Source organism: Podarcis pityusensis (assembly GCF_964106645.2).
Source record: "Podarcis pityusensis genome assembly, chromosome: 8".
In the NCBI taxonomy this organism is placed as follows: Eukaryota; Metazoa; Chordata; class Lepidosauria; order Squamata; family Lacertidae; genus Podarcis; species Podarcis pityusensis.
Genome location: NC_138033.1, coordinates 71,958,572 through 71,979,469, shown reverse-complemented (window position 1 = coordinate 71,979,469; position 20,898 = coordinate 71,958,572). Strand labels below are relative to the sequence as shown.

Below are 20,898 nucleotides of genomic sequence, written 5' to 3'. Positions count from 1 at the left end.
AAATTCAGGCTAAAGAAGAGAGGGGAGAAATTTGATTCTGGTTTCGATCTTAAGGCAAACCTACCTAGTTTTTTTTGCAGTTTTTGAACTGACGAGGTAAGCTGAAAAAGCAAGCATCCTTCAGAATTTGCCCCATTCCAAATTGTGCAGTGCAATTCTCCAGCCAAGTAATGTGTGCAAAGATGTGTGTACAGAGGCAAAGTTTCCATAAGCACGCATGTGTTGTTGCAAATGCCAAGCAAGCATGCATTCTGTTGGGGGGAATTGCTTTGCAATGGTGGGTTTGGCTCTTCTCCTTCACCGTGGGTGGCAGAATCAATTGGGATAGCCCTTCCCATTAAATTAACACCTATCTACCCCACTAGTGGATCTGAAGCAAAAGGCTTGAGGCACCAGAGAAATTTAACTTACAGCACTTTCTGTTTTGTTCTGTCTCCCCACCCCATTTCACTGCCCCACAGGCTTGCTTGCATTCATGTTTCCAGAGGAAAATGATTGAAGACTGTGGTTGTGGGTACTATTACTACCCACTGCCTCCAGGAACGGAGTACTGCAACTATAACAAGCATCGTAATTGGGGTAAGGAGAAGCCACACACACACGTGGTTAAATGTGTTCAGAATGACTTGATCTGGCCAATGGCAAAGAGTCTATATGTAGCCTGGCCAGCTGTTCCCCCATGACAGCCAATGTGGTGCCTGCAAACGTTGCTAGACTCCAGCTCCCATCATTCTTGTACATTGGCCACATTGGCTGGGGCTGATGGGAGTTCCAACAAAATTGGGGGGGCACTATGTTGGCTACCTCCTGGCATACTGAACTAGAGTGGATGCTTATACAACAAGACAGACAGAGAGAGAGAGAACACCAAAGAGGACACATAATGTGAATACTTTGTATGAGCCGACTCAGGGGTAGGGAATTACAGGCCCAGGGTCTAGATGTGGCCTTTCACAGTCTGGTCCTTGGGATTCTCCCTACATCATTCAAGCAAAGCATGTTCAGTTAGGAGAAGGAAGTGCTGATCAAACTGTATTCAGCTGAAAACAGGAAGTGACAGCCAAACTGCTAAATTGGAAACAGGAAGTGCTGATGAAAGTGGGTTCAATTTGAAGCAGGAAGTACCACTCAAACTAAGTTCAGCTGCAAACTGGAAATGTTGATCAGACCATGTTGGGGGTTGGTTTGGACAAGGACCCTTCATGATGGCAGAACAGGGCTGTCCTCAATTATTTGCCTGTGGCAGCTGTATCCTATTGAACTTGTTCCTCTTATTTTTCCCCTCCTGTAGGTCATTGCTTCTATCTCCTGTACAATCGCATGTACAATCAGGATGCCACTCATACTGAATCCTGTTTTGACAAATGCCACAGACCATGCAAGTGAGTAGCAAAGGCATTTGACGCATTCGAATGGTAGCAGGGTCAAGCTTAGCATGGACCAGATATGTGCCTTTTCATTGACTGGCCCACTACCTCCTCTCCTCATTCTTTTTTGAGCCATACATGCAGGTCCCACTATTGGTCTGCTTGTTATGCGAAGATTCACTTATCCAAACACAAAAAAAATTGCCCAAACCTTGCTATATGCTCAGCTGATTCAGATATCTAAACAGCCAGAGTCTGCCCACTTCCATACTTGTTTATGCTTTGCTGGTCAGCGGCAACCATTTTCAGGCAGAAACCATGGAGAAAAGGAATGGGGAGAGAGATTGGATAAATCAGGGCAGAGCAGGAGAGTTCGAACAAACCAGTTTTTCCTTTGTCTCTCCCTTGCTGGTTGGCTGCAGCAATTTAAGGAAGAAACCATGGTGGGAGGGGGGAGGAAAATCATGGATCAGAAATGTTCACATAGGAAATAATGGAAACCGTCATCTTGTTAGCTGAATGGTCGCCTAACGAACAATTTCCAGGGAACACGTTGTGTTCAGTAAGTGCGACCTGCATGTAGATCACTCTAGGATGCATACGGGTATCCAGGCATTACAGCCTTTTCAGGCTAGTGGACACTTTGGGAATGTTGAGAACGTACTGTGGGTTCCAGTCACCAACTGGCTGCCATGGGGGTGTGACATGACATAAAATGGCCGCCACATCTCAAAGTATAGAAAAGGAGACGGGACCATAAAATGTTCACTGTAGCTTTTGTTCTGATGCAGCAGGGTTCCTCGTAACCTTTTTACATTCTTGTCTTCTTGGCAGAGAGACTTGGTACAAACTTTCAGCAGGATATGCAAAGTGGCCCTCAAACAAATCTAAGGTAAAGTATAACCTATGTGGAGTTCAGAGTGGAGGAGGATGCTAAATTTTCAATGTTCTCCCAAGCTGGCTAATGATAGTCACTTACCAATCAGGGAGCCTGCTGCAGTGAACATGCAACCAATCAGGGAGCCAGTCACCTATGGTGTGTGTTCCTAAAAGGAGGAGAATTTAACTGTTTCTTCTGCCTCCTTAAACATCTGATAGGGTGCAACAGGTCCTCCATAGTGATGTCAAATTCCCTTTTTTTAAAAAATGAGAGCAAAGAAAATATATTAAGCATATTGATGAAACTTCTAAGTGCAAACAAAAAAGTTTTGAATGTTCAATATATTTTTTAAAACTTGATAGTCGCATTACTTCAGCCTTGCTTGTATGTATCGGTTTTTATTATTACAATTTGCCAACTACTCTACTGCACAGTGCTTCCCTGCCTTTAACAGCAGCTTGACCCAAAGGCCTTCATAGGTGGTCATTTTTATCCCAATGGCATGTTAAGCTCCACTGCAAAGCAAGCTTCCGTTACGAACCCAAGAGCAAGCCTGGCTGATATTTTGGACAGCTGGCAGCTCCCCTATGCCATCCCTGGCACAATGCCACTTGAACCATCTGCTGCGTCTGCTTCCAGATTTTGAACCCTGTTCCTGTGTCTTCCTTTTTAGACATGGATTCACAAAGCTTTGGAAGCCCAGAACAGATACAATGTCACCGGCGACAGGTTAGTCACGTTATATTTTCTACTGGGGGGTGCTGCTGCTGCTGCCTTCAAGTCCTTCTCTTTCACCATAAATGCAAGATTATTTGGCAACTGTCTTCAGAACTGGCATCTATGGTGAAGTGCTAAATTTTGAAGAGTAGGAGCTGTAGCCTCAAGGAAAGTCCACTTACATGGCATTATACCAAATTTATTTTGTTCAGTCCAACTGTAGTCCTGTGCATAGTTAGATGGGGAGGGTGAACTGTGGCATTCACTGGTCCTTGCTTCTGACTGTACCAGTTCAGTTTGCATTTTAACAAAAGGTCCTCAACCATCTGGAGCAAAGGAACACACAGAGTGAGGTTGTTTGGTCCACCTAACTCAGTGCTGCCTACACTGACTGGCAGTGTCTCTCCGCAATTTTGTCAAAAGTTCCCGCAATCAAATTTACACTGGACAGTTATCTTGGAGTGGATGTTTTGGGTAATTGTTTATACATAGCTGACAGATGGAGAATTTGAAGTTCTCTTTTTTCCTCCTCCTCCTCTTGCTTTTTTCTTCCCCCTTTTCTTATTTCTTTTCTTCATTTTGGTTTGTTTTTATTTAATTATGTTTTTTTTAAAAAAAAACTTTGATAAAATGATCCTGTGTATTTGATATTAACCTTCATGTATTTTCTTTCAAACTGTAATAAAATGTATTGGGGGGGGACGGACAAATTTACACTGGACTAACTTGATCTCGACACTCTCTTTCCTCAGTTTCAGAAAAGATATTGCCAAGGTGAACATTTACTACGAGCGACTAAACTACAATTCTTGGGATGAATCTCCTGAATATACAGTAAGTTGAAGTTGTGTGTTTATTCGGCCCACATTAACTTCAGTTAGTCATGTTCATTCACTTGAAATGGGTTTACTCTGAGTATAGCTAAGTGACTGCTACCAAGTATCTACTCAGAAGTAAGTCCTCTTGAATTCATTGGGGCATACTCCCAGGTAAGTGGGGTTTGGATCACCACCTTCCTCATGAGTTAATTACCACTGGTTTCCATGGCAAGCAGCTGCAGCTAACAATAGGCAGCCATAATATTCATGCTTACCTGGAAGTAAGTCCCATTGAACCCAATTACTGTGCTAGTGAACAAGCATGCAGAGAATTATGCTGTCAACTTGGATCCAACCCAACTTAAACAGCAGTTTGAAACAACTATTACCAAAGAAAGGAATTCATTTCTATTTGCATCTTGTTCTTCAGCTAAACAAATTCTCCCGGAGCACCTTAGAATGATCAGGAATTAGACGCCACTCCCCTGTCTTAGAATCTAAAAATTACAACAGAAGGGGAAATGAGATTAGGAGGGAGGAGAGAAAAAACACACATAATGTTCTTAGCCTTTATAAGTTCTTTGAAACTGATAGCAGAGGCCACATAAAGTTGCCCTTCCGCAAACAAATCCGTAAGGAAGACAAGCAGCAATTACAAATGAAATAAAACTAGGAACAGAAAGAAAGGACAACTCGGCAGGTAAACGAAGATATTTGCGGAAGAGAAACACATTCTATCCATCTAAGTCATACTCAGAGTAGATGCACAAAAATTAATGGCCATGACTAAGTTAGATCCATAAACTTTGATGGGTTGACTCCATGTGGGAAATTACGGTAATGTTGGCTGCAACATATAGAGTCTAACATAGGGCTGGGGCAGCTAAAGTCCAGGGGCCAAGTGTGGCCCCCCAGGCCTCTCCATCTGGCCCTAGGAACTCTTCCCAGGCCACTCCCTTCCCCAGCCCTACTTTACACTCTCCCCAAGTGCTTTGGCCTGGGTGGAATGTGTCCTTGAACTCTGATCCCGTCTCTTGCTTTCCTGGAAGGAGGATTGAGAGAGGTTCCGGGGTGTGTGTAGAAACTAGTCTACAGTGGTACCTCAGGTTAAGTACTTAATTCGTTCCGGAGGTCCGTACTTAACCTGAAACAGTTCTTAACCTGAAGCACCACTTTGGCTAATGGGGCCTCCTGCTGCCGCTGCACGATTTCTGTTCTCATCCTGAAGCAATGTTCTTAACCCGAGGTACTATTTCTGGGTTAGCGGAGTCTGTAACCTGAAGCGTACGTAACCTGAAGCGTATGTAACCCGAGGTACCACTGTACTTGTACAAAGAGTAAAACTGACGTTTGTTGCTACACCCATTTATGCCTCTGGTCCTCCCACCACTGGCATGCGGCTCCCCAGAAGGCTATGTGGCCCTCACTCTGCAAAGGACTCCCCGCCTCTGGTCTAATCAGATGTCTAATCTATGTTTTCCCTAGGAATCCCAGATGATGTCCAACATGGGAAGCAACTGGAGTCTCTGGTTTGGGTCATCGGTGCTGTCAGTGGTGGAGCTGCTGGAGTTCCTCGTGGATGCCGCCATCTTGTCTCTCATCTTCCTCTACCGTCAGTTCACGGCCAAGAGGACGCATAAGGTGTCTCGACCCCCCAACATCCCGAGCATAAGCTTGACTTTGGAGAAGTACCGCTATGTGGAGGAAGGCCTGGCCAGCACCCAGGATGTGACAAAACCTTACGCCAGTGATGGCACTGGCACCCCATGCCAAGACACAAAATATAGCACATACCAGATGCCTGAGCTCTACCCAAGTGTGGTGCTGAATGGATTCAAGCGCCGGAAAGAGCATAGCGTAGATATGCACCTCAACAGCTAATGGCGTCCAAAGAGAATGGATCTTGAAGAACTCCAAACCTACCTTCATACCTTTGAAGAAGAGCTGCTTTTGTGGGGAATTGTGGCCAGTACAGTTGTGACTGCTGACCCAGAAATGCTGGCTCAGAAGTGCTGGACTGATGGGGCCCAGCCTCCAACAGGAGACTGAGCCTGTGACTTTTCTCTTCTGAACCTCCTCGGACAGTTCTGTGGCAAACAAGATGGAGCCCAGGGAAGCGAGGTTTTCCACCCCGGGACTTGGGATCAGATTTGCAACGCGTTCCGTTAATGAGGGAGGTGTCCGAACGAAGCCTCGCCCAGGCAAACACTGACGATTACATTCTGACTGGTTCCTTGATTGACTTGAAGACCCCTTTTCCCCCCTCATGTTATTTGTTCTGCGGTATTCTTTTCAGAGATGACTGACCTGTGGCCTCCTTATGAGAGAAGCCTATTTTTTTTATTTTCGTTTTTTCATCTGAGGGAAGAGGAAAGCCAAAGAGTGACTGGCGGTTATCCAGTTCCCTATAAAAAGCCACAACCGTAGCTTCCCGCTGAAGCTCTCCTGAGGGAACCAGATTCAACTGGGCATCCCTGGGCAAAGAGGCTGGACTGTCAACATTTCACAGGTGTCTCCGAGTTAAATGTTAAACAGCCCACACATTAAAAAATGTGTCTAGCGAACATTTATGAGGCTATGTTCTCTTCCGTCTGTGTTAACAGTGCCTCTGGCATCCCAGAGGGATGCAATGAATACTTGACCATGCTGATTGTAATGCCCACGGTACCTCTTCTGTTTGACAGGTAGTTCTTTCCTGTTTGAGCTCTGAAATCCGTGGCAAGGAACGTGTTTTTAATTATGATTGCGTGCTGCCTCTGTTAAAATGTGAAGTTCAGGGTTTATAAGCTGAGTTCTCGAACGAGAAGAAGAAAAACAGTAGCTTGCATGGAGCAGGATAGGTGCCCAAGAACCCCCAGTGTCTAGCCTAGCAACTGCCTGTACTCAGGTTACAGCGCCCCCTTCGGGTGGCAAAGGAACAACACTATGCAAAGTCAGCTCTTTTGAGTGGCTGGCAGTGCGACAGCTTCTGATTGGCCGTTCTTCACTCAGGAAATTAGTTACAGGGCACTTTTAAATATTACATTTTACTGGCAAATTTGGAAGCCAATATCAACTTTTCAAATGGATTTCTTTACCTATTGCCCCTCTTCAGACCTCAAAATCCAACCATGTCCATAATGGCTGCTGTTCTTTTTAAAGTAAACGGATATATACTTGCAAGCACATTGAACTTTTGCTTTACACAAAATGTGCCAGATTTCTCCTTTGCATAATGGTTTCCTGATTTTAAAAAAAGAGAAATGTTCCAACTGTATTCAGAAGATTGCTTTGTCATAATGGACATCCTGAAATCCTGAACTATAAAATATTTAGTTTTATATAGCAAATAGATGTCTGCATGTACCAGAAAGCTTTATTGATGATCACCAGAGCTCAGGGCTGTACCACACTTTATGCATTCAGGGGTCGTTCAGTCATCCCTGTTCATCACTTGAAGTTTGCCATGCCAAGTGGCAAATTACCTGCCTGAGCCTTTCTGAGACTGCACGCCCACAGAGCAATCTGAGCTGGGGGTCACCGCTATGCCTGTGTTAGTCCTCAAATGATAAACATGTCTCTCTGAATAAGTCCAAGTAGCATTGTTTCAGCAAGGGGGAGTTGGAATCTATCCCCACACTGTTGGGATCACTGTGGGTCCAACTAAGCCCCGTGCAGAGAAGACCCATTGAATTTAATGAATCTAAATTAGTCGTGTCCATTAACCTCAGTAGTATGGCTAGTGTTGGATAGACTCCTGTAGATATCTCTCTATCTATTATTTTCTATGAATGAAATATGTACTGTATATCCATCTGCCTTGCTGTTGAATTCTATGATGGCTGGATGCAGATGCATTTTGAAGGAGAATATTTGACTGTAATTTATTTTGAGTGTGTGCACGTATGAGAGGGAGAGGGGGGCAGAATTATGGAAAGTGACCTCTTTTTGTGGCTTTAACTTAATAATTTATTGTGCTCCTATTTTGTCCTCACCCCCTACCCCTTTGCCTTCTTGAAGGTTAAAAAGAGCAAAACTATGCAATCCGCACTGGTTGTTTTGTAATCTTTCTGTAATAAAATGCTGCAGGTGTCTTTTCATACTGACTAGCATCTTTTATTTGGGGTTCGAAATTTCTTGGGGTAAACCGAGATGAAGCTCATTGCACTAAGAGGAGCATGGCGCAATTTGTCCCCACTGCTGATTATTCCCTAGTGGGGCGGGAGCCCAAAAAGTAGGTGGAGCCGGAGCCAACGATTGGCTGAGTAAGAGCCAATAGCAGGCAGCACCAACTCGTCGTACTTTTGTCCCCATCCTCCTCCTTGCCGAGTTCTACAAGGGACAACACCTGAGACTCAGGTGGAGGAAGGTGACAGTCAGGGCCTCACCGTGGACTGGATGTAAATAAGTCAGGTGGAGTTGGAGGAATCCAGACTTTGATGGGGCAGTGGCCCTTTTGCCTTAATGGACCTGCCCCTACAGCTTGGAAGAGCCATGATGGGCTTGGATATATAATTATTGCTCAAATGGAAATCACCAGTGCTTGGGTCATTCAGATTTAAAAGCAACTAGTTCAACTTCCCCCTGTCCGAAAAGCCACTGGCTCCAGTTCACGTTCATTCTTTCACAAAACAAACGGGTTCCATCCAAATTCATCCAAATGAAAGAAGAAGAAGAAGAAAATTCAGAATATTATGAGCTGCTGCACTTCAGTAGACGGTCCAAAATTGGACCCACATATAAGTAATAAGATGGCTGACAGAAAGTCATCCACTGATGTTTTCCCCATAATTGTATTTCCATATAAGAAAAGCCTTACCCGGCTGAATTTATGCCATCCAAGGCATCTGTCACTTTGTTTTTGTGCTTCTCGAGGCAAGATGCTCCTGTTGGAAAGGAGAAAGAAAACACAGGAAATGCCTCACATTCCTTCCTTTTAGTTACTTGGCAAAAGCGGTTAAGTGACTAAGTATCCTTAGCAGCAGCAATGCCATTGTATCTGCCTAAGAAGCCATAGAACATTGCCTTCACCGTTTGCTTTCTTACTTTCTTTATAAATACCAAGCTTTTCCTTTAAAAAAAGCGAGCAAGCAAATATTCTGGGCTTCCTGCATTGCGGGTGGTAGTGGGGAGAGATGAATATGAACTAGAAATTGTTTTAAGTTCTACCCCAAAATAAACTTAATTCACATTTACTTCAGCAGGGAATTATGAAAACCACTTTGGGGTCTAATTTAAGGTGTGTTTGTTTTATACAGTAACTAGTTCAGGGAACTTCATTCTAAGCCTTGGAAATCACATGATTTGCATGCTTAAAATCTCAGATTGGATCTCTAAAATTCCCAGTAAAAAAGCTAGCAGGACCACTCTGAAATCCTGGAGGCTCACAGTCAGTGTAGACCAGTGTTCTTCAACTGTAGGTTGTAGTTGAACTACAATTCCTTTTATCCTTAGACAGCTTAGTCCATGGTTAGAGATTATGGGAGTTGTGGTCCAAAGATGGTTAGGCATGGGGTACCCTTGGCCCTCCAGATGTTCCTCATTCCCATCAGCCCCAAGAAGCATGGTCATGGGTAAGAAGAGTTGTAGCTCAACAACATCTGGAGGGCTGAAGTTCTCCATTCATGGGGAAGGTCCTCAATTTAACCCTCAGCATCTTCAGAAGCCTGTCTGAAACACTGCAGAGATTCTGCCAGTCAGTGTGCACAATACTGAGCTAGATGGACCAATGGTCTAACTCGGAATACGGCTGCTTCCCAGGTTTCCATGTCGTTCAACTGGATGGTTGTTTTCTTCCATTGCCATGGGGCGTTGCCTGCCTTACTCATCTTTCCAATTTAGGCAACTCCCTCAGCCAAGAAGTCAGCCAGAGCAGGATCAAAAAAGGCTAATACGAAGCATGCCACTGTCCTCCCCAGTGATGCCAAGCCCTGCAAATCCTTGCTGAGTTATTTCGTGGTTGTTGTTCTTAGCCTGTTGGTTGAAAAACAACAGCACAAATTGCAGCAAGTATTTAACAGGCGACTGAATTCACTCATCCCTTGTCCACCCCCACAAACCAAAGCCATTCCAATTACCAGGCTTATATAAGTAAGTGTGAAAGCCTGCAGGAATGTTGTCAAAGGAACACCTCAATGAAAGGGGAGGATATTGGGCTTCCCCAAATTATGACATACCCCCAACCTGCCGATTGACAGGCTTGATGCAGCCAAGGTTATGGCAATGGCAGTCATCCTGTGAGCAGATGACTCACAGTGGGTTAAACAGTCATGGTGGAAACCCAGCTTCTTCTCACCACTGAAGGTACAGAGGTATCTAGTAGGTGGCTGGTGCCCATTGAGAATGGAAGGCAGAGGTGCAGTAGTCTAGGGGCTGAGGACCCATTGTGATTTCTGTGGCCTGGTCCCTGTTTCCAGTTTCCTAAAGCCAACCAATCAGCAGGAAAGGGGAGCTTTCTATCAACTGAGAAGAGGCCTTCTCACCTTTCTGCTGGTTGGAACCAATCAGGTGAGTCAGCCACTGAGGATCGGCTCCTAGGGTCACTCTGGAGAAGGCACATGGGAAGGACACTAAAGAGAGTTGTGGCTTCCCAGACGCATGAGAGAACATTGAGCTGGACTAGATGGGCCTTCTTGTGTTCTTGTGAGTAATAGAGAGGGAGGCCTGTTGCCTTCATGCCCTGCTGTCAGGGACTGGGCAGAGGAGGAATGGTGGAGACTCCCTCCCCAAGCGTGACCCTTCCAGAGAAGAAGAAGACAGTTCAGAACTACAACAGGGGATTGAGGGAGGTCTCAGCTCAGAGGCGGATGAGGTGGAAAGCTGGGAAATAATGGGAGAGGAGGAGGAGGAGGAGGACTCACCAGGGGGTGACAGCTGATGGACACAGTGTCTTTAGAAATCATTCCAGACCCACCCCCTTCTCTCCCAGAACCCGGCGAGCCTTGAAAGTAGGAGAGCAAAGAGCTCAAAGGCAGAGGGCAGTTTTCACTCGGGACAATGTCATTATTCCAACAGGCTGCATTCTGTAAATATTGAATAAAAAGCAGATGGTAAGAACTTTTCCTTGTCTTATATGTCCCTGGGAACCGGCCATGGGAGTTGCTTCCTCTGCCACCTGACACCTGGCCACCAGTTTCCTGGAGGCATCTGATTGGCTACTGTCAGAACCGGATGCTGGACTAGACAGGCCATTGGCCAGACCCAGCAGAGCACTTCTTAGGTTCCGCAGGTTCCCCTCACTCAAAGCTCAAAATACCAGCTTGAGCCAAGGTTGAGTGGTTGTGTTTGGAGGAGGGAAGGAAACTTCTTGGTTGTTATGTTAACTGGAAAGGGAAGCTGAAAGTCACAGGGAAAGACTAGTAAGTAGGTGGGACATCTGTCAGATGGAAGTGGGTGGTGAATAAATGATATTATAAATGGGTGGCGATGAGTTAGGAGATTAACTGATTAACTGCATTGCATTCATCCCATACTTCAGATAACAGTGAATTGGACTTAATTGGTCATCAGACACTGCTGACAGCTGCTAATTCCAGGTAATTGTCAGTGAAACCCAGGCTAGAAGGGCTTACCAACACCTATGCTGTTGCTTAGATTTAAGAACAGAATAAGTCTGGCTACTGGATCAGGCCAATGGCCTGTCTAGTCCAGCACCCTGTTGTCACAGTGGCCAACCACTGGAAAACCTTCAAGCAGGAGCTGAGCACATCAGCACTCAGCTGGTAAGCAGTGGTAGCCTTCTCCTCCATGAGACGGAAGCAGAATCAGGCTCAAACTCAGGAGACACACTTCCTAACAGTACAGGCTGTTTTGACAGTAGAACAGTCTGCCTTGGGAAGGGATGGACTCTCCTCAAGTGGAGGCATTCAGATGAGGCACTACAAATCCTCCAATGGGGGCTGCGTGATGACCACCTTACATTTTTATGTATATAGGGAAGATAGTGTGGATGAGGGCTCAGCCCCACCCAAGTGGGAAGAAATTCAGCACAGCCATGCTGATCAAAATCAGCTCACCCAGCCAGGCTGACAAGTCATGTGACTCGCCTGTGGTTTGAGCATGGAGGAATTGCCCCCAGCTCATGGGTGTGTTGGTGGAGATTAGCCATAACTCAGTGACAGAGCACACGCTTGGCAAGATCCAATCCTTGCTTTCTCTGGCTGAAATGAGGTGGGTGCAAGGATTGCAGCTTTGGGAATAACCTCAGAGGATAAGCAATGCTGGGCAAGAGAGACGAGTAGCCTGACTCAGCCTAAGGCAGCTCCATAGGAGCAAATCGTAAACTGGTATGTCAATAGCTACAGCCTACATGAAGACAGGCTCCAGATGGCCTCTACTGCCCTCTATTGGCGGGAATCAACTGAGCTTGTTTTATTTATCCATTCAGGAAGGTGACGCAGCATTCCTGGGAGTGTATGCTAAGCAAAATTTCTTTCACATCACTGGGTAGGAGTGGAATTCTTGCCACTCAAGGCTTGCTCTCGATGTTACTGGGGTGGTTACAAAAGCTTCAGATCCCCCCTTCCTCTAAAAAAGCAAGGTAACCAAATACTACTACTTTGATCATAAACTAGCAAAATACATCAGAATATGTCAGACACCAATGGGAAACCACAGCAACTGATGTTCACTGCCCCAGTTCCTGTCATCCTGTCAGTTTTGGTTTCTCTCCATTTCTCCTTCAGTCAACCTTCAATTCAGTTCTCCTTCATGCATCAGTTTGTGATTTATTTATTTTTTTAAATAATAATAATCTTGAAAATCAGTTAGGATTCTAGTAAGGATTTCAACTCATACACATGTTTTTGTACATACCCGTAATTTTGCCAGGCACACAAATTTCTGCATGCATTTTTTTCTGAGGATAACACACATTTGCATGTTATTTTCACTAACACATGCATCTCAGTAACACTCTTTTGTACATTGGTTGGAGAACTGCAAAATGTTTGCCAAAATGTTGGCAGTTCAAATCCCCGCAACGGGGTGAGCTCCCGTTGCTCGGTCCCTGCTCCTGCCAACCTAGCAGTTTGAAAGCACGTCAAAGTGCAAGTAGATAAATAGGTACCACTCCGGCAGGAAGGTAAACGGTGTTTCCGTGTGCTGCTCTGGTTCGCCAGAAGCGGCTTAGTCATACTGGCCACATGACCCGGAAGCTGTACGCCGGCTCCCTTGGCCAATAAACCGAGATGAGCGCTGCAACCCCAGAGTTGTCCGCGACTGGACGTAACGGTCAGGGGTACCTTTACCTTTAGGGCACTGTTTCAGTTTGCATATTGTTATGGGAAGCACAAATCAAGTAGAAAAAGTGGGAAAACCAAACCCACCCCCATCCCTCATGCCAGGAGAACATTTCTTAGGGCTGTGTCAACTAAGTTAGAGTAGACCCATTGAAATGAATATGGGCTTTTTGACCTCATCCACCAAGACTCTTCTTTTGCATGTGATTAACATAGGGGGTAGAGAGTTAAAGAGACATTTCTCACCACCTCAGTCCATATGGGACCAGGCCATGTTAGTTTGCATTTCTTAGTACAGAAAATATTGATCTGATGTGTAGAGATCTTTCCTATTCTACTTAATTCAAGAGGGTTCTGGAAGCTTCTGGAAGCTTCTCTGTGTGAAAGAAAGAAACAGAAGGTTCATGATGTTTGGGTTGTTCCTTCAGAGAAGCTGAGTTCAGCTGGCTTAAACTGGTTCTCTGACCTCTTTCTGTCAAGGTCATGCTGACTATAGTAGTCAGGCCAGAAGGAGCCTGGGGTTCCACTTTCTCTTCCTATAGCTCTTCCTTCTGATGTGGTGTTCTGTATATACTGTTAAGATTTAGATTTATTATAAGTTATTGTAAGTTTAAGTTAAGTCTGCTGCAACTGGATTTGTTATGGACAGTGCCAATCTTGAATGTATTGGATTTGTGACCATTATGCTCATTTGCCTTCAGTAGCAGTAAAGCTCTGCTGGATGAAATATTAATTGCCTCTGGTCTATTTTTGGGGAATTCTGCAACGTGTTTAAGTTGTTGCTCTGCTAACTATGCATTGGAATCCTGATCAATATTGAGTAGAATCCAATGACAGGCCAGACTATGTGTCCACCTAATTGAGCATTGTCTACATCATGAATAGGAAACCTATGGCCTTCCAGATGTTGTTGGACTCCATTTCCCATCATCCTCAGCCATCATGGCCAATGGAATCAGAATTGATGGGAGCTGCATTGTAGCATTCTAAGGCTGCATTCAACTTCCTACTCAGAGGAGATGCATTGGAACCAAGTTAGTCATTTCAGTGGGTCTACTCTGAATATTGAAGGGACGCGGGTGGTGCTGTGGGTTAAACCACAGAGCCTAGGACTTGCCGATCAGAAGGTCAGTGGTTCGAATCCCCACAACAGGGTGAGTTCCCGTTGCTTGGTCCCAGCTCCTGCCAACCTAGCAGTTCGAAAGCACATCAAGTGCAAGTAGATAAATAGGTACCGCTCCTGCGGGAAGGTAAATGGCATTTCCGTGCACGGCTCTAGTTTGCCAGAAGCGGTTAGTCATGCTGGCCACATGACCCGGAAGCTGTATGCCGGCTCCCTCGGCCAGTAAAGTGAGATGAGTGCTGCAACCCCAGAGTCGGTCACGACTGGACCTAATGGTCAGGGGTCCCTTTACCTTTACTCTGAATATCACTATTGTTGGATACCACCTAAGGCTAGAGGAAGAAATGTGATTCAGTTTGTCTTTAGAACCTCATACTGCCTGAGTTCAAACGCTACAGAAGCATCCGGTCTCGTTGGAGCCTAGAAGAGCTGGTTTGGTCCAAGCCAACAATGAGCTGCGTTGACAGAGCTTTGGAAAGGCAGGTGGTGGAGAGGTTGAAACTGGATTTGAAAAAAAAGGAGCTGCCGCTCCAAAGAGAAGACCCATCACCCTGAGCTATCAATTCTTTCTTCCCAAAGCAGTGCACAGACAAACACTGCTGCTGATGCTTTTCTTATCCATCTGTCTCGAGAGACAGTGGAGTGAGCCTCGGTGGGCAAAGTCAAAGTTTGCAGCACCAAGCTGACCTTCCTAGGACACAAGCCTGGGCAGTGTGTGTGGAGGTCCTGGGCTGCCCAGATGACAAGGCCACCCTCTCCGTCTTGCTGTTGTGGTCCAAAGGAAAGCAGAGCAATACATTTGGTACCAGCTTGGCTGCAGGAGCTGCTGGAAGAAGGCATGCAAGACACCAACCAGCTTAGGGACTCCACTCCAGATTTGTGTAGGGTTTCCTCCTTAGCCTTTTCTTCTACCAAAGATATCCTGCAAGGCAGCAGAGGTTCAGGATGAGAGTTTTCCTCCTCCTAGATGGGCTCCCTTCCCAGGTTGACAAGCCCCATCTGCCCCTCACTTTCCTCTCCAGCACATGCAGAAACCGCCTTTTTGACCATTAGTCTCATCTGCTCAATCCGTCAGACCCCATACACCCCAATGGTCCTTTGAAATTTGCACTTCTCTGTGTCCAGCAGAGTAATGCATACAACAATGCATATACTGTGGTAATTTCTCCATTATAAACGCACATACAACATTAGTGAAAATAATGCACTCAGATGCATTATAATAAGGGGAATCGCTTGGCAAAAAAAAATCTGCATTTTAGGGGAAATTGCATTACAAAAATGTGCGTATTAAGGAGGTAACCTGATTAATTTTCATGAAGACTGGGAGGAAACATCACAAGCTGACGTGGACATCTGGAGAACTATACTTAAATTTGGGGAAAAAATGAAAAACTGAAACCTGCCCTTCCCCTAGCTATGCTAACAGCAAACTCTTTCTGAGTCGTGATTGAGAACTGATGTGGCAATGTGGCGTAGTGAAGTTAAAAATTGTGGAAAAAGGAGAAATGGACAGAGACTGCAATGGACCAATTGGCTTACCCCTTTCATGCACCTGTTTCTGCGGAGGTTCAGCTTTCAAAGATCTCTGGATTAGGCCACAAGAGAAGCTAAATATGGGTCACCTTGTTCTTTTATTTATTTTTTCCCAAAGGGTTGCACAACCACACATTGTGCAAGGCTGTAATTTACTGTCCCCGTTAGGGAGCCAAAGGCACCCGTAGATATGAGCTGGCTGCAAGAGGAGTCAGCAAAGCGTTCCATGAGTTTCTAGCGTTGCAGAACCGCCGAGTCTTGCAGGAGCCGGGAAGAGCAGGTTTGGGACGAGCTGACGATGAGCTGCCTTGCCAATACTTGGGGAAGGGTGGTGGAGAAATTGAAAAGGGATTGGCAAAAGGGAGCAGCTGCAGGTCAAAAGGGAAGGCCTGTCGCCCTGAGCTGTATAGGAACTTACGAGAAATCTTGTAGAGTGGCTAGACAACGCCAACGGAATCAGTTGCCTTATATAGGAACACAGGAAGCTGGTTTACCACTGGGCTATGGTTAAGGGTGGGATGCAGGTGGCGCTGTGGTCTAAACCACAGAGCCTAGGGCTTGCCGATCAGAAGGTCGGCGGTTCGAATCCCCGTGACGGGGTGAGTTCGAAAGCACATCAAAGTGCAAGTAGATAAATAGGTACCGCTCTGGTGGGAAGTTAAACGGTGTTTCCATGCGCTGCTCTGGTTCGGCAGAAGTGGCTTAGTCATGCTGGCCACATGACCCAGAAGCTGTACACCGGCTCCCTCAACCAGTAAAGTGAGATGAGCGTCGCAACCCCAGAGTCGTTCGCGACTGGACCTAACTGTCAGGGGTCCCCTTACCTTTACCTATGGTTAAGGGACAAGGGTGGTAGGAAACTATTTTACACCAAGTCAGACCTTTGTTCCACCTACTTCAGTATTGTCTACACTGACTGGCAGCAGCTCTCCAAGGTATCACACAGGAGACTCTTTCAGCCCTGCCTGGGGACTGAACCCAGGGCCTGCATACTGTTATAAAATTCTGGTGCCTGCCCCTCCCTCTGCCAAGTGGTGGCAAGAGCCCACAGGGTCTGTGTCCCTTTGGACAACGGAAGATTTGGCGGAGACTGCCGTGCTTTAAGAAATATGGTTTCTTCACCTTTTTACACCTTTGGTCTGCATGGAGTGAGTCCAGATTTTACGGCATGGTCATTTCAAAAGGCACCAGCGCAGGCACCCTTCTCCCTGCCTGCCCAAGATGGATCTCAGCTCTTCCTCTTCCTTCTTCTTCCAATAAACCCTTTTCCTATCCCCTCAAACATACACCTTGGTAACATCTCTGTTATGTACTGAGTTGAATAGGATCCAAAATGCAGCAGTCTGATTGGTCCACAGGAGCCACCCAATCCATCTCCAGGTGGAAGTGAATCCGCAACCTGATTGGCCTACAGGAGAATCCTGGAATTAGCCAATCACGTGGGGCCCATTGTGTAAATAATGTATATAAAGCAGACATTCTGGGGGAACTTCCATTCCTCCTCACCACCATGAGCTGAATAAAGAGCATGAAATCCACTCTCGACTCCGAGTATATTTCAGTCTCCCTGCCCAATGGCCCATCAACACGTTTTCTCATGTTAACAGGCTTGCTCTTCACTCAGCCAGCCAGGCTGGTTTGCATAACCCAGCCCAGGAATTCCCAGAATTCCCCATCTGGCACCGGTCTGCACTTTAATCCATATCCCAATTAATCAAAACCCTGGTATTTATTAATTTCTAGGGTTCAGGGGGATTCCCCCCCCCCCCCCGATCTATAACAATACAAACCAGATTCTCTGGCCACTGAGTTATGGGCAATCGCTAAAGACATAGGAATATAAGCAGCTGCCTTATACTGGGAGTCAAGACCAATTGGCCAAGACCAATTGGTCACTGACTTGCAGGAGGTCTCTCTCGTTCAACCTGGAGATGACAGGGATCGCACCTGGGACCTTGTGTGTGCAAGAAAGTTCTACCACTGAGCATAGCCCCAACCAAATCAAACTTCTCCTCCATTCCCTACCCTTGACCCATCTGCTCAGCAGAGTTCAGGAATGTTATAGAACCAGGAAGGAGTTGGGCATTTGGGAAGCAACCAGATTTCTGAAGGGCTAGGTGTTGTTGGTGGAGCTACGGTTAGGATCCCCGGCCGATCCCCATCAGCCCATCCTGCATTTTGGCTTAAACACATGACCAATTTCGAGCCTGCATAAATCACCATCGAGCGAGCCCAAACTGGATCTTGCACGTACATCATGACACAGCAGAGTCGAAAGCACTTCTTGGGAAGACAATCAATGAGGCAACAGCAGCATCAGAAAACAACAACCACCCAACGCCTGTGAACCAGAGACAGGCCCAGTTTTCCGGAACAGACCGAATCGCTGTTCCTCGTTTGCCTTTTGGAAGGGTTCGAAGGACACCTTCCGGAAATGTCGCAAACATGAGTTGTTGGTATTCCCTTCCACTTGACCCTGTGAAGCTAAACCCTGAGAAGTTGGGGACAGATGTACCCAGGCTAGAAGCTGCAGCTCTAAGCCTACATATGGCCCTCAGCTTGATTTCAGGCAGCCCTTGCCTTATTTGCATGTGGTTGGCACATAGTGGGGAATCTGGATAAAGAGGGTTGGAGAGAGAGAGAGAGAGAGAAAGCAAGAAAGCAAGAAAGAAGGAAGGAAGGAAGGAAGGAAGGAAGGAAGGAAGGAAAGAAAGAAAGAGGAAGTTAGCATAAAGAGGGAGCGAAAAGGATGTCCTCTTTATCAAGGACAAAGCCACCAGAATCGCTACTGACATTGGCTGTAACTTTAAGAACTTTCCTTTTCCCTCTTCCCTCCTCTTCCTTCTTTCCTCATGCGTCATGACTTTTTGAAATTGTGCACCTGAGGGCAAAGGTTAGGAAAGGGATTTTCGCAAAGCCTCTCTGAGAGGTTTTCTAATGAAAAGGGGTGGGGGTGCTGTGAAGAAATAAATAACGTTGGCTAATATTTTCCTGTAGCATTGCTAAGTCTTTGAAACAGCTGGCCGACATAACAGTGATGTAGAACCTGTGTGTGTGTGTGTGTGTGTGTGTGTGTGTGTGTGTGTGTGTGTGTTGCAACCCCATTGCTCTAGCTCCTGAGCATCGTCCACAACATTGCAACATCTTCTCCTCTGACTCTGTGACTGCTCCTCTGGCGTTTGACCTCGACTTCTGTGACCTCTGTGACCGCAGTTGCTAAAATTAGCACACACACACACACCAAAAAAAAAATTGCATCAGTGGAATAGGGGAAAGATAAAGTGCAGCCACTTATTACAGGGTGGAAGAGATGACATCAGATTGGGTTTATTTGTATCTGGTCATCAGACCATCACAAAACAAAAGTTTAATTGTAGGCAATTAACAAAGGATTGCATCAATGGAAGTTAACTCAGACCCAAATAAAACTGTTTGCGACATAAACTTAAAATGATGAATTTCCCCTGCACATAAGATAACAACATCTCTCTCTCTCTCTCTCACACACACACACACACACACACAAACACTGTATATATGGAAACATTTAAATAAATGTTACAAAAATCTGAATAAACTGATATGCAAGCTAAATGACTAAAAAGCCTAAAACGAACTTGAAATCACAAATCTCCTTGACCTGGCATACTGTTCTTACTTAAGCATTCCACACAACCCCCCCCCCATCAGTTCCTACAGGAAGAACAATGTGCCACCTTCACGGTTCTAAATATATATGGTTCGCCCAATAGAAAAATTGCAGACTTGTGGACAGATGTCTTTCCTTTCTCCCTAAAACAGGTCCCAAGCATCACATAAGGAGAGCCTGGCTACCGCAGGATCAGGCCATTGGCCCAACTAGTCTAGCATCCTGTTCTCAGAGTGGCCAAACCAGATGTTTCAATGGGAAGCCCAGAAGCAGGAACTCCATGGATGAACCATCAGCCTGAGGCAGCAAAGCTCCTCTCGAGTTCCTAATTTACCACTGGGATACATTGCTGACTCCCTGCACCTCCCGGTTCTCCTTTTCTACAGGATTCAGATTCCTCCTTCCAGCTAAATGCTTCCTTCCCATTTCCAAAACTGCCATCTTTTCAGAGATGTTTCCACAAACAAAGCAATGATCTCAGCTGATAAATACACAATGGCCTCCTCATTTGTTTACCCCGGCCATCATCAGTGGATTGAAATAGAAAAGGAAGGCAACCTATTATCAACTTACCCTTTTCCATGCGGTATTCAGAACCTGAAATTAACTTGCTCATTATATATAATTTTTATTAGATTTTCTGTTTTATAATTTTGAATGCTCATTTAAACATCCTTACAACATCAATGACTTCCCTTCTTCTCTTTCCATGGTTCATTTTGCATACCATAAATCCCTGCATATTATAGGTAAACTAAACCATTCAGTATTCCATTTTTACATTCATCAAAACTTATTTACACTGTTGAATTTATCTTAATGCTGCCAGTGTTTTCAAGCGTACACAATTCCCCCCCATATGTTCAATAAACGTTTTCCAATCTTCTCTAAACGTATGTTCTTCTTGTTCTCTTATTCTATATGTTAAGTCTGCAAGCTGTGCATATTCCGTCAGCTTAAGTTGCCATTCTTCTTTAGTTGGGACCTCGCTCATTTTCTATTTTTGGACTAACAAAACATGGGTCGCAGCAGTGGCATACATAAATAGCCTTTTTTGACACCTGAGAATTTCCGTCTGAATTATCCCCAACAAAAAGGACTCTGGGTTTTTGGGGGGAAGGTACTTTTAAACATTTTTTTCCAATTCATTATGGATCATTTCTTCTGTGTACTTGTTCAATCTGTTGCCCAGGTCCTATCGATGGGCAACGTCAAAACCTCTCATGATACTTCATCTTTAAACTGGGCTCAGGGCTGCTTGAGACTGGGGTATCTTGAGGATGTATTCTGCCACATGTCAGCGACGAAGGAATACAGTGGTACCTCGGGATGCGAACGGGATCTGTTCCGGAGCCCCGTTCGCATCCCGAACGAAACGCAAGACACAACGGCGCATCTGTGCGTGCGCGGGTCGCGTTTTGCCACTAACACGCATGCGCGTGACATCATTTTGAGCGTCTGCGCATGCGCGAGCGGCGAAACCCAGAAGTAACGTGCTCCATTACTTCCAGGTTGCCGCGGAGCGCAACTCGAATGCGCTCAACCCGAAGCGCATTCAACTCGAGGTATGACTGTACTGTGGTACCTCAG

General features: G+C 45.6%; 1 protein-coding gene and 1 long non-coding RNA gene across 5 annotated transcripts in view; one reads left to right on the top strand and one right to left on the bottom strand.

Annotated features, from left to right (window-relative positions):
- SCNN1D (sodium channel epithelial 1 subunit delta) overlaps nt 1–7,861 on the top strand; it is a 70,422-nt gene extending 62,561 nt beyond the window's left edge. For all 4 annotated transcript variants that reach the window (XM_081016125.1, XM_081016126.1, XM_081016127.1 and 1 more), the window contains exons 8-13: nt 462–579; nt 1,292–1,382; nt 2,202–2,259; nt 2,921–2,976; nt 3,717–3,798; nt 5,268–7,861. In XM_081016125.1, the coding sequence (XP_080872251.1) occupies nt 462–579; nt 1,292–1,382; nt 2,202–2,259; nt 2,921–2,976; nt 3,717–3,798; nt 5,268–5,663 (801 nt within the window). In that variant the 3' untranslated portion in view covers nt 5,664–7,861. The remainder of the gene's footprint in view (nt 1–461; nt 580–1,291; nt 1,383–2,201; nt 2,260–2,920; nt 2,977–3,716; nt 3,799–5,267) is intronic.
- Nucleotides 4,168–8,794, bottom strand: LOC308482858. The gene is made up of 2 exons (XR_013989467.1): nt 8,581–8,794; nt 4,168–4,279 (listed from the first exon to the last, which is right to left on the bottom strand). It is a non-coding gene; the product is annotated as an uncharacterized lncRNA (long non-coding RNA).
- Nucleotides 8,795–20,898: the final 12,104 nt, after the last annotated feature.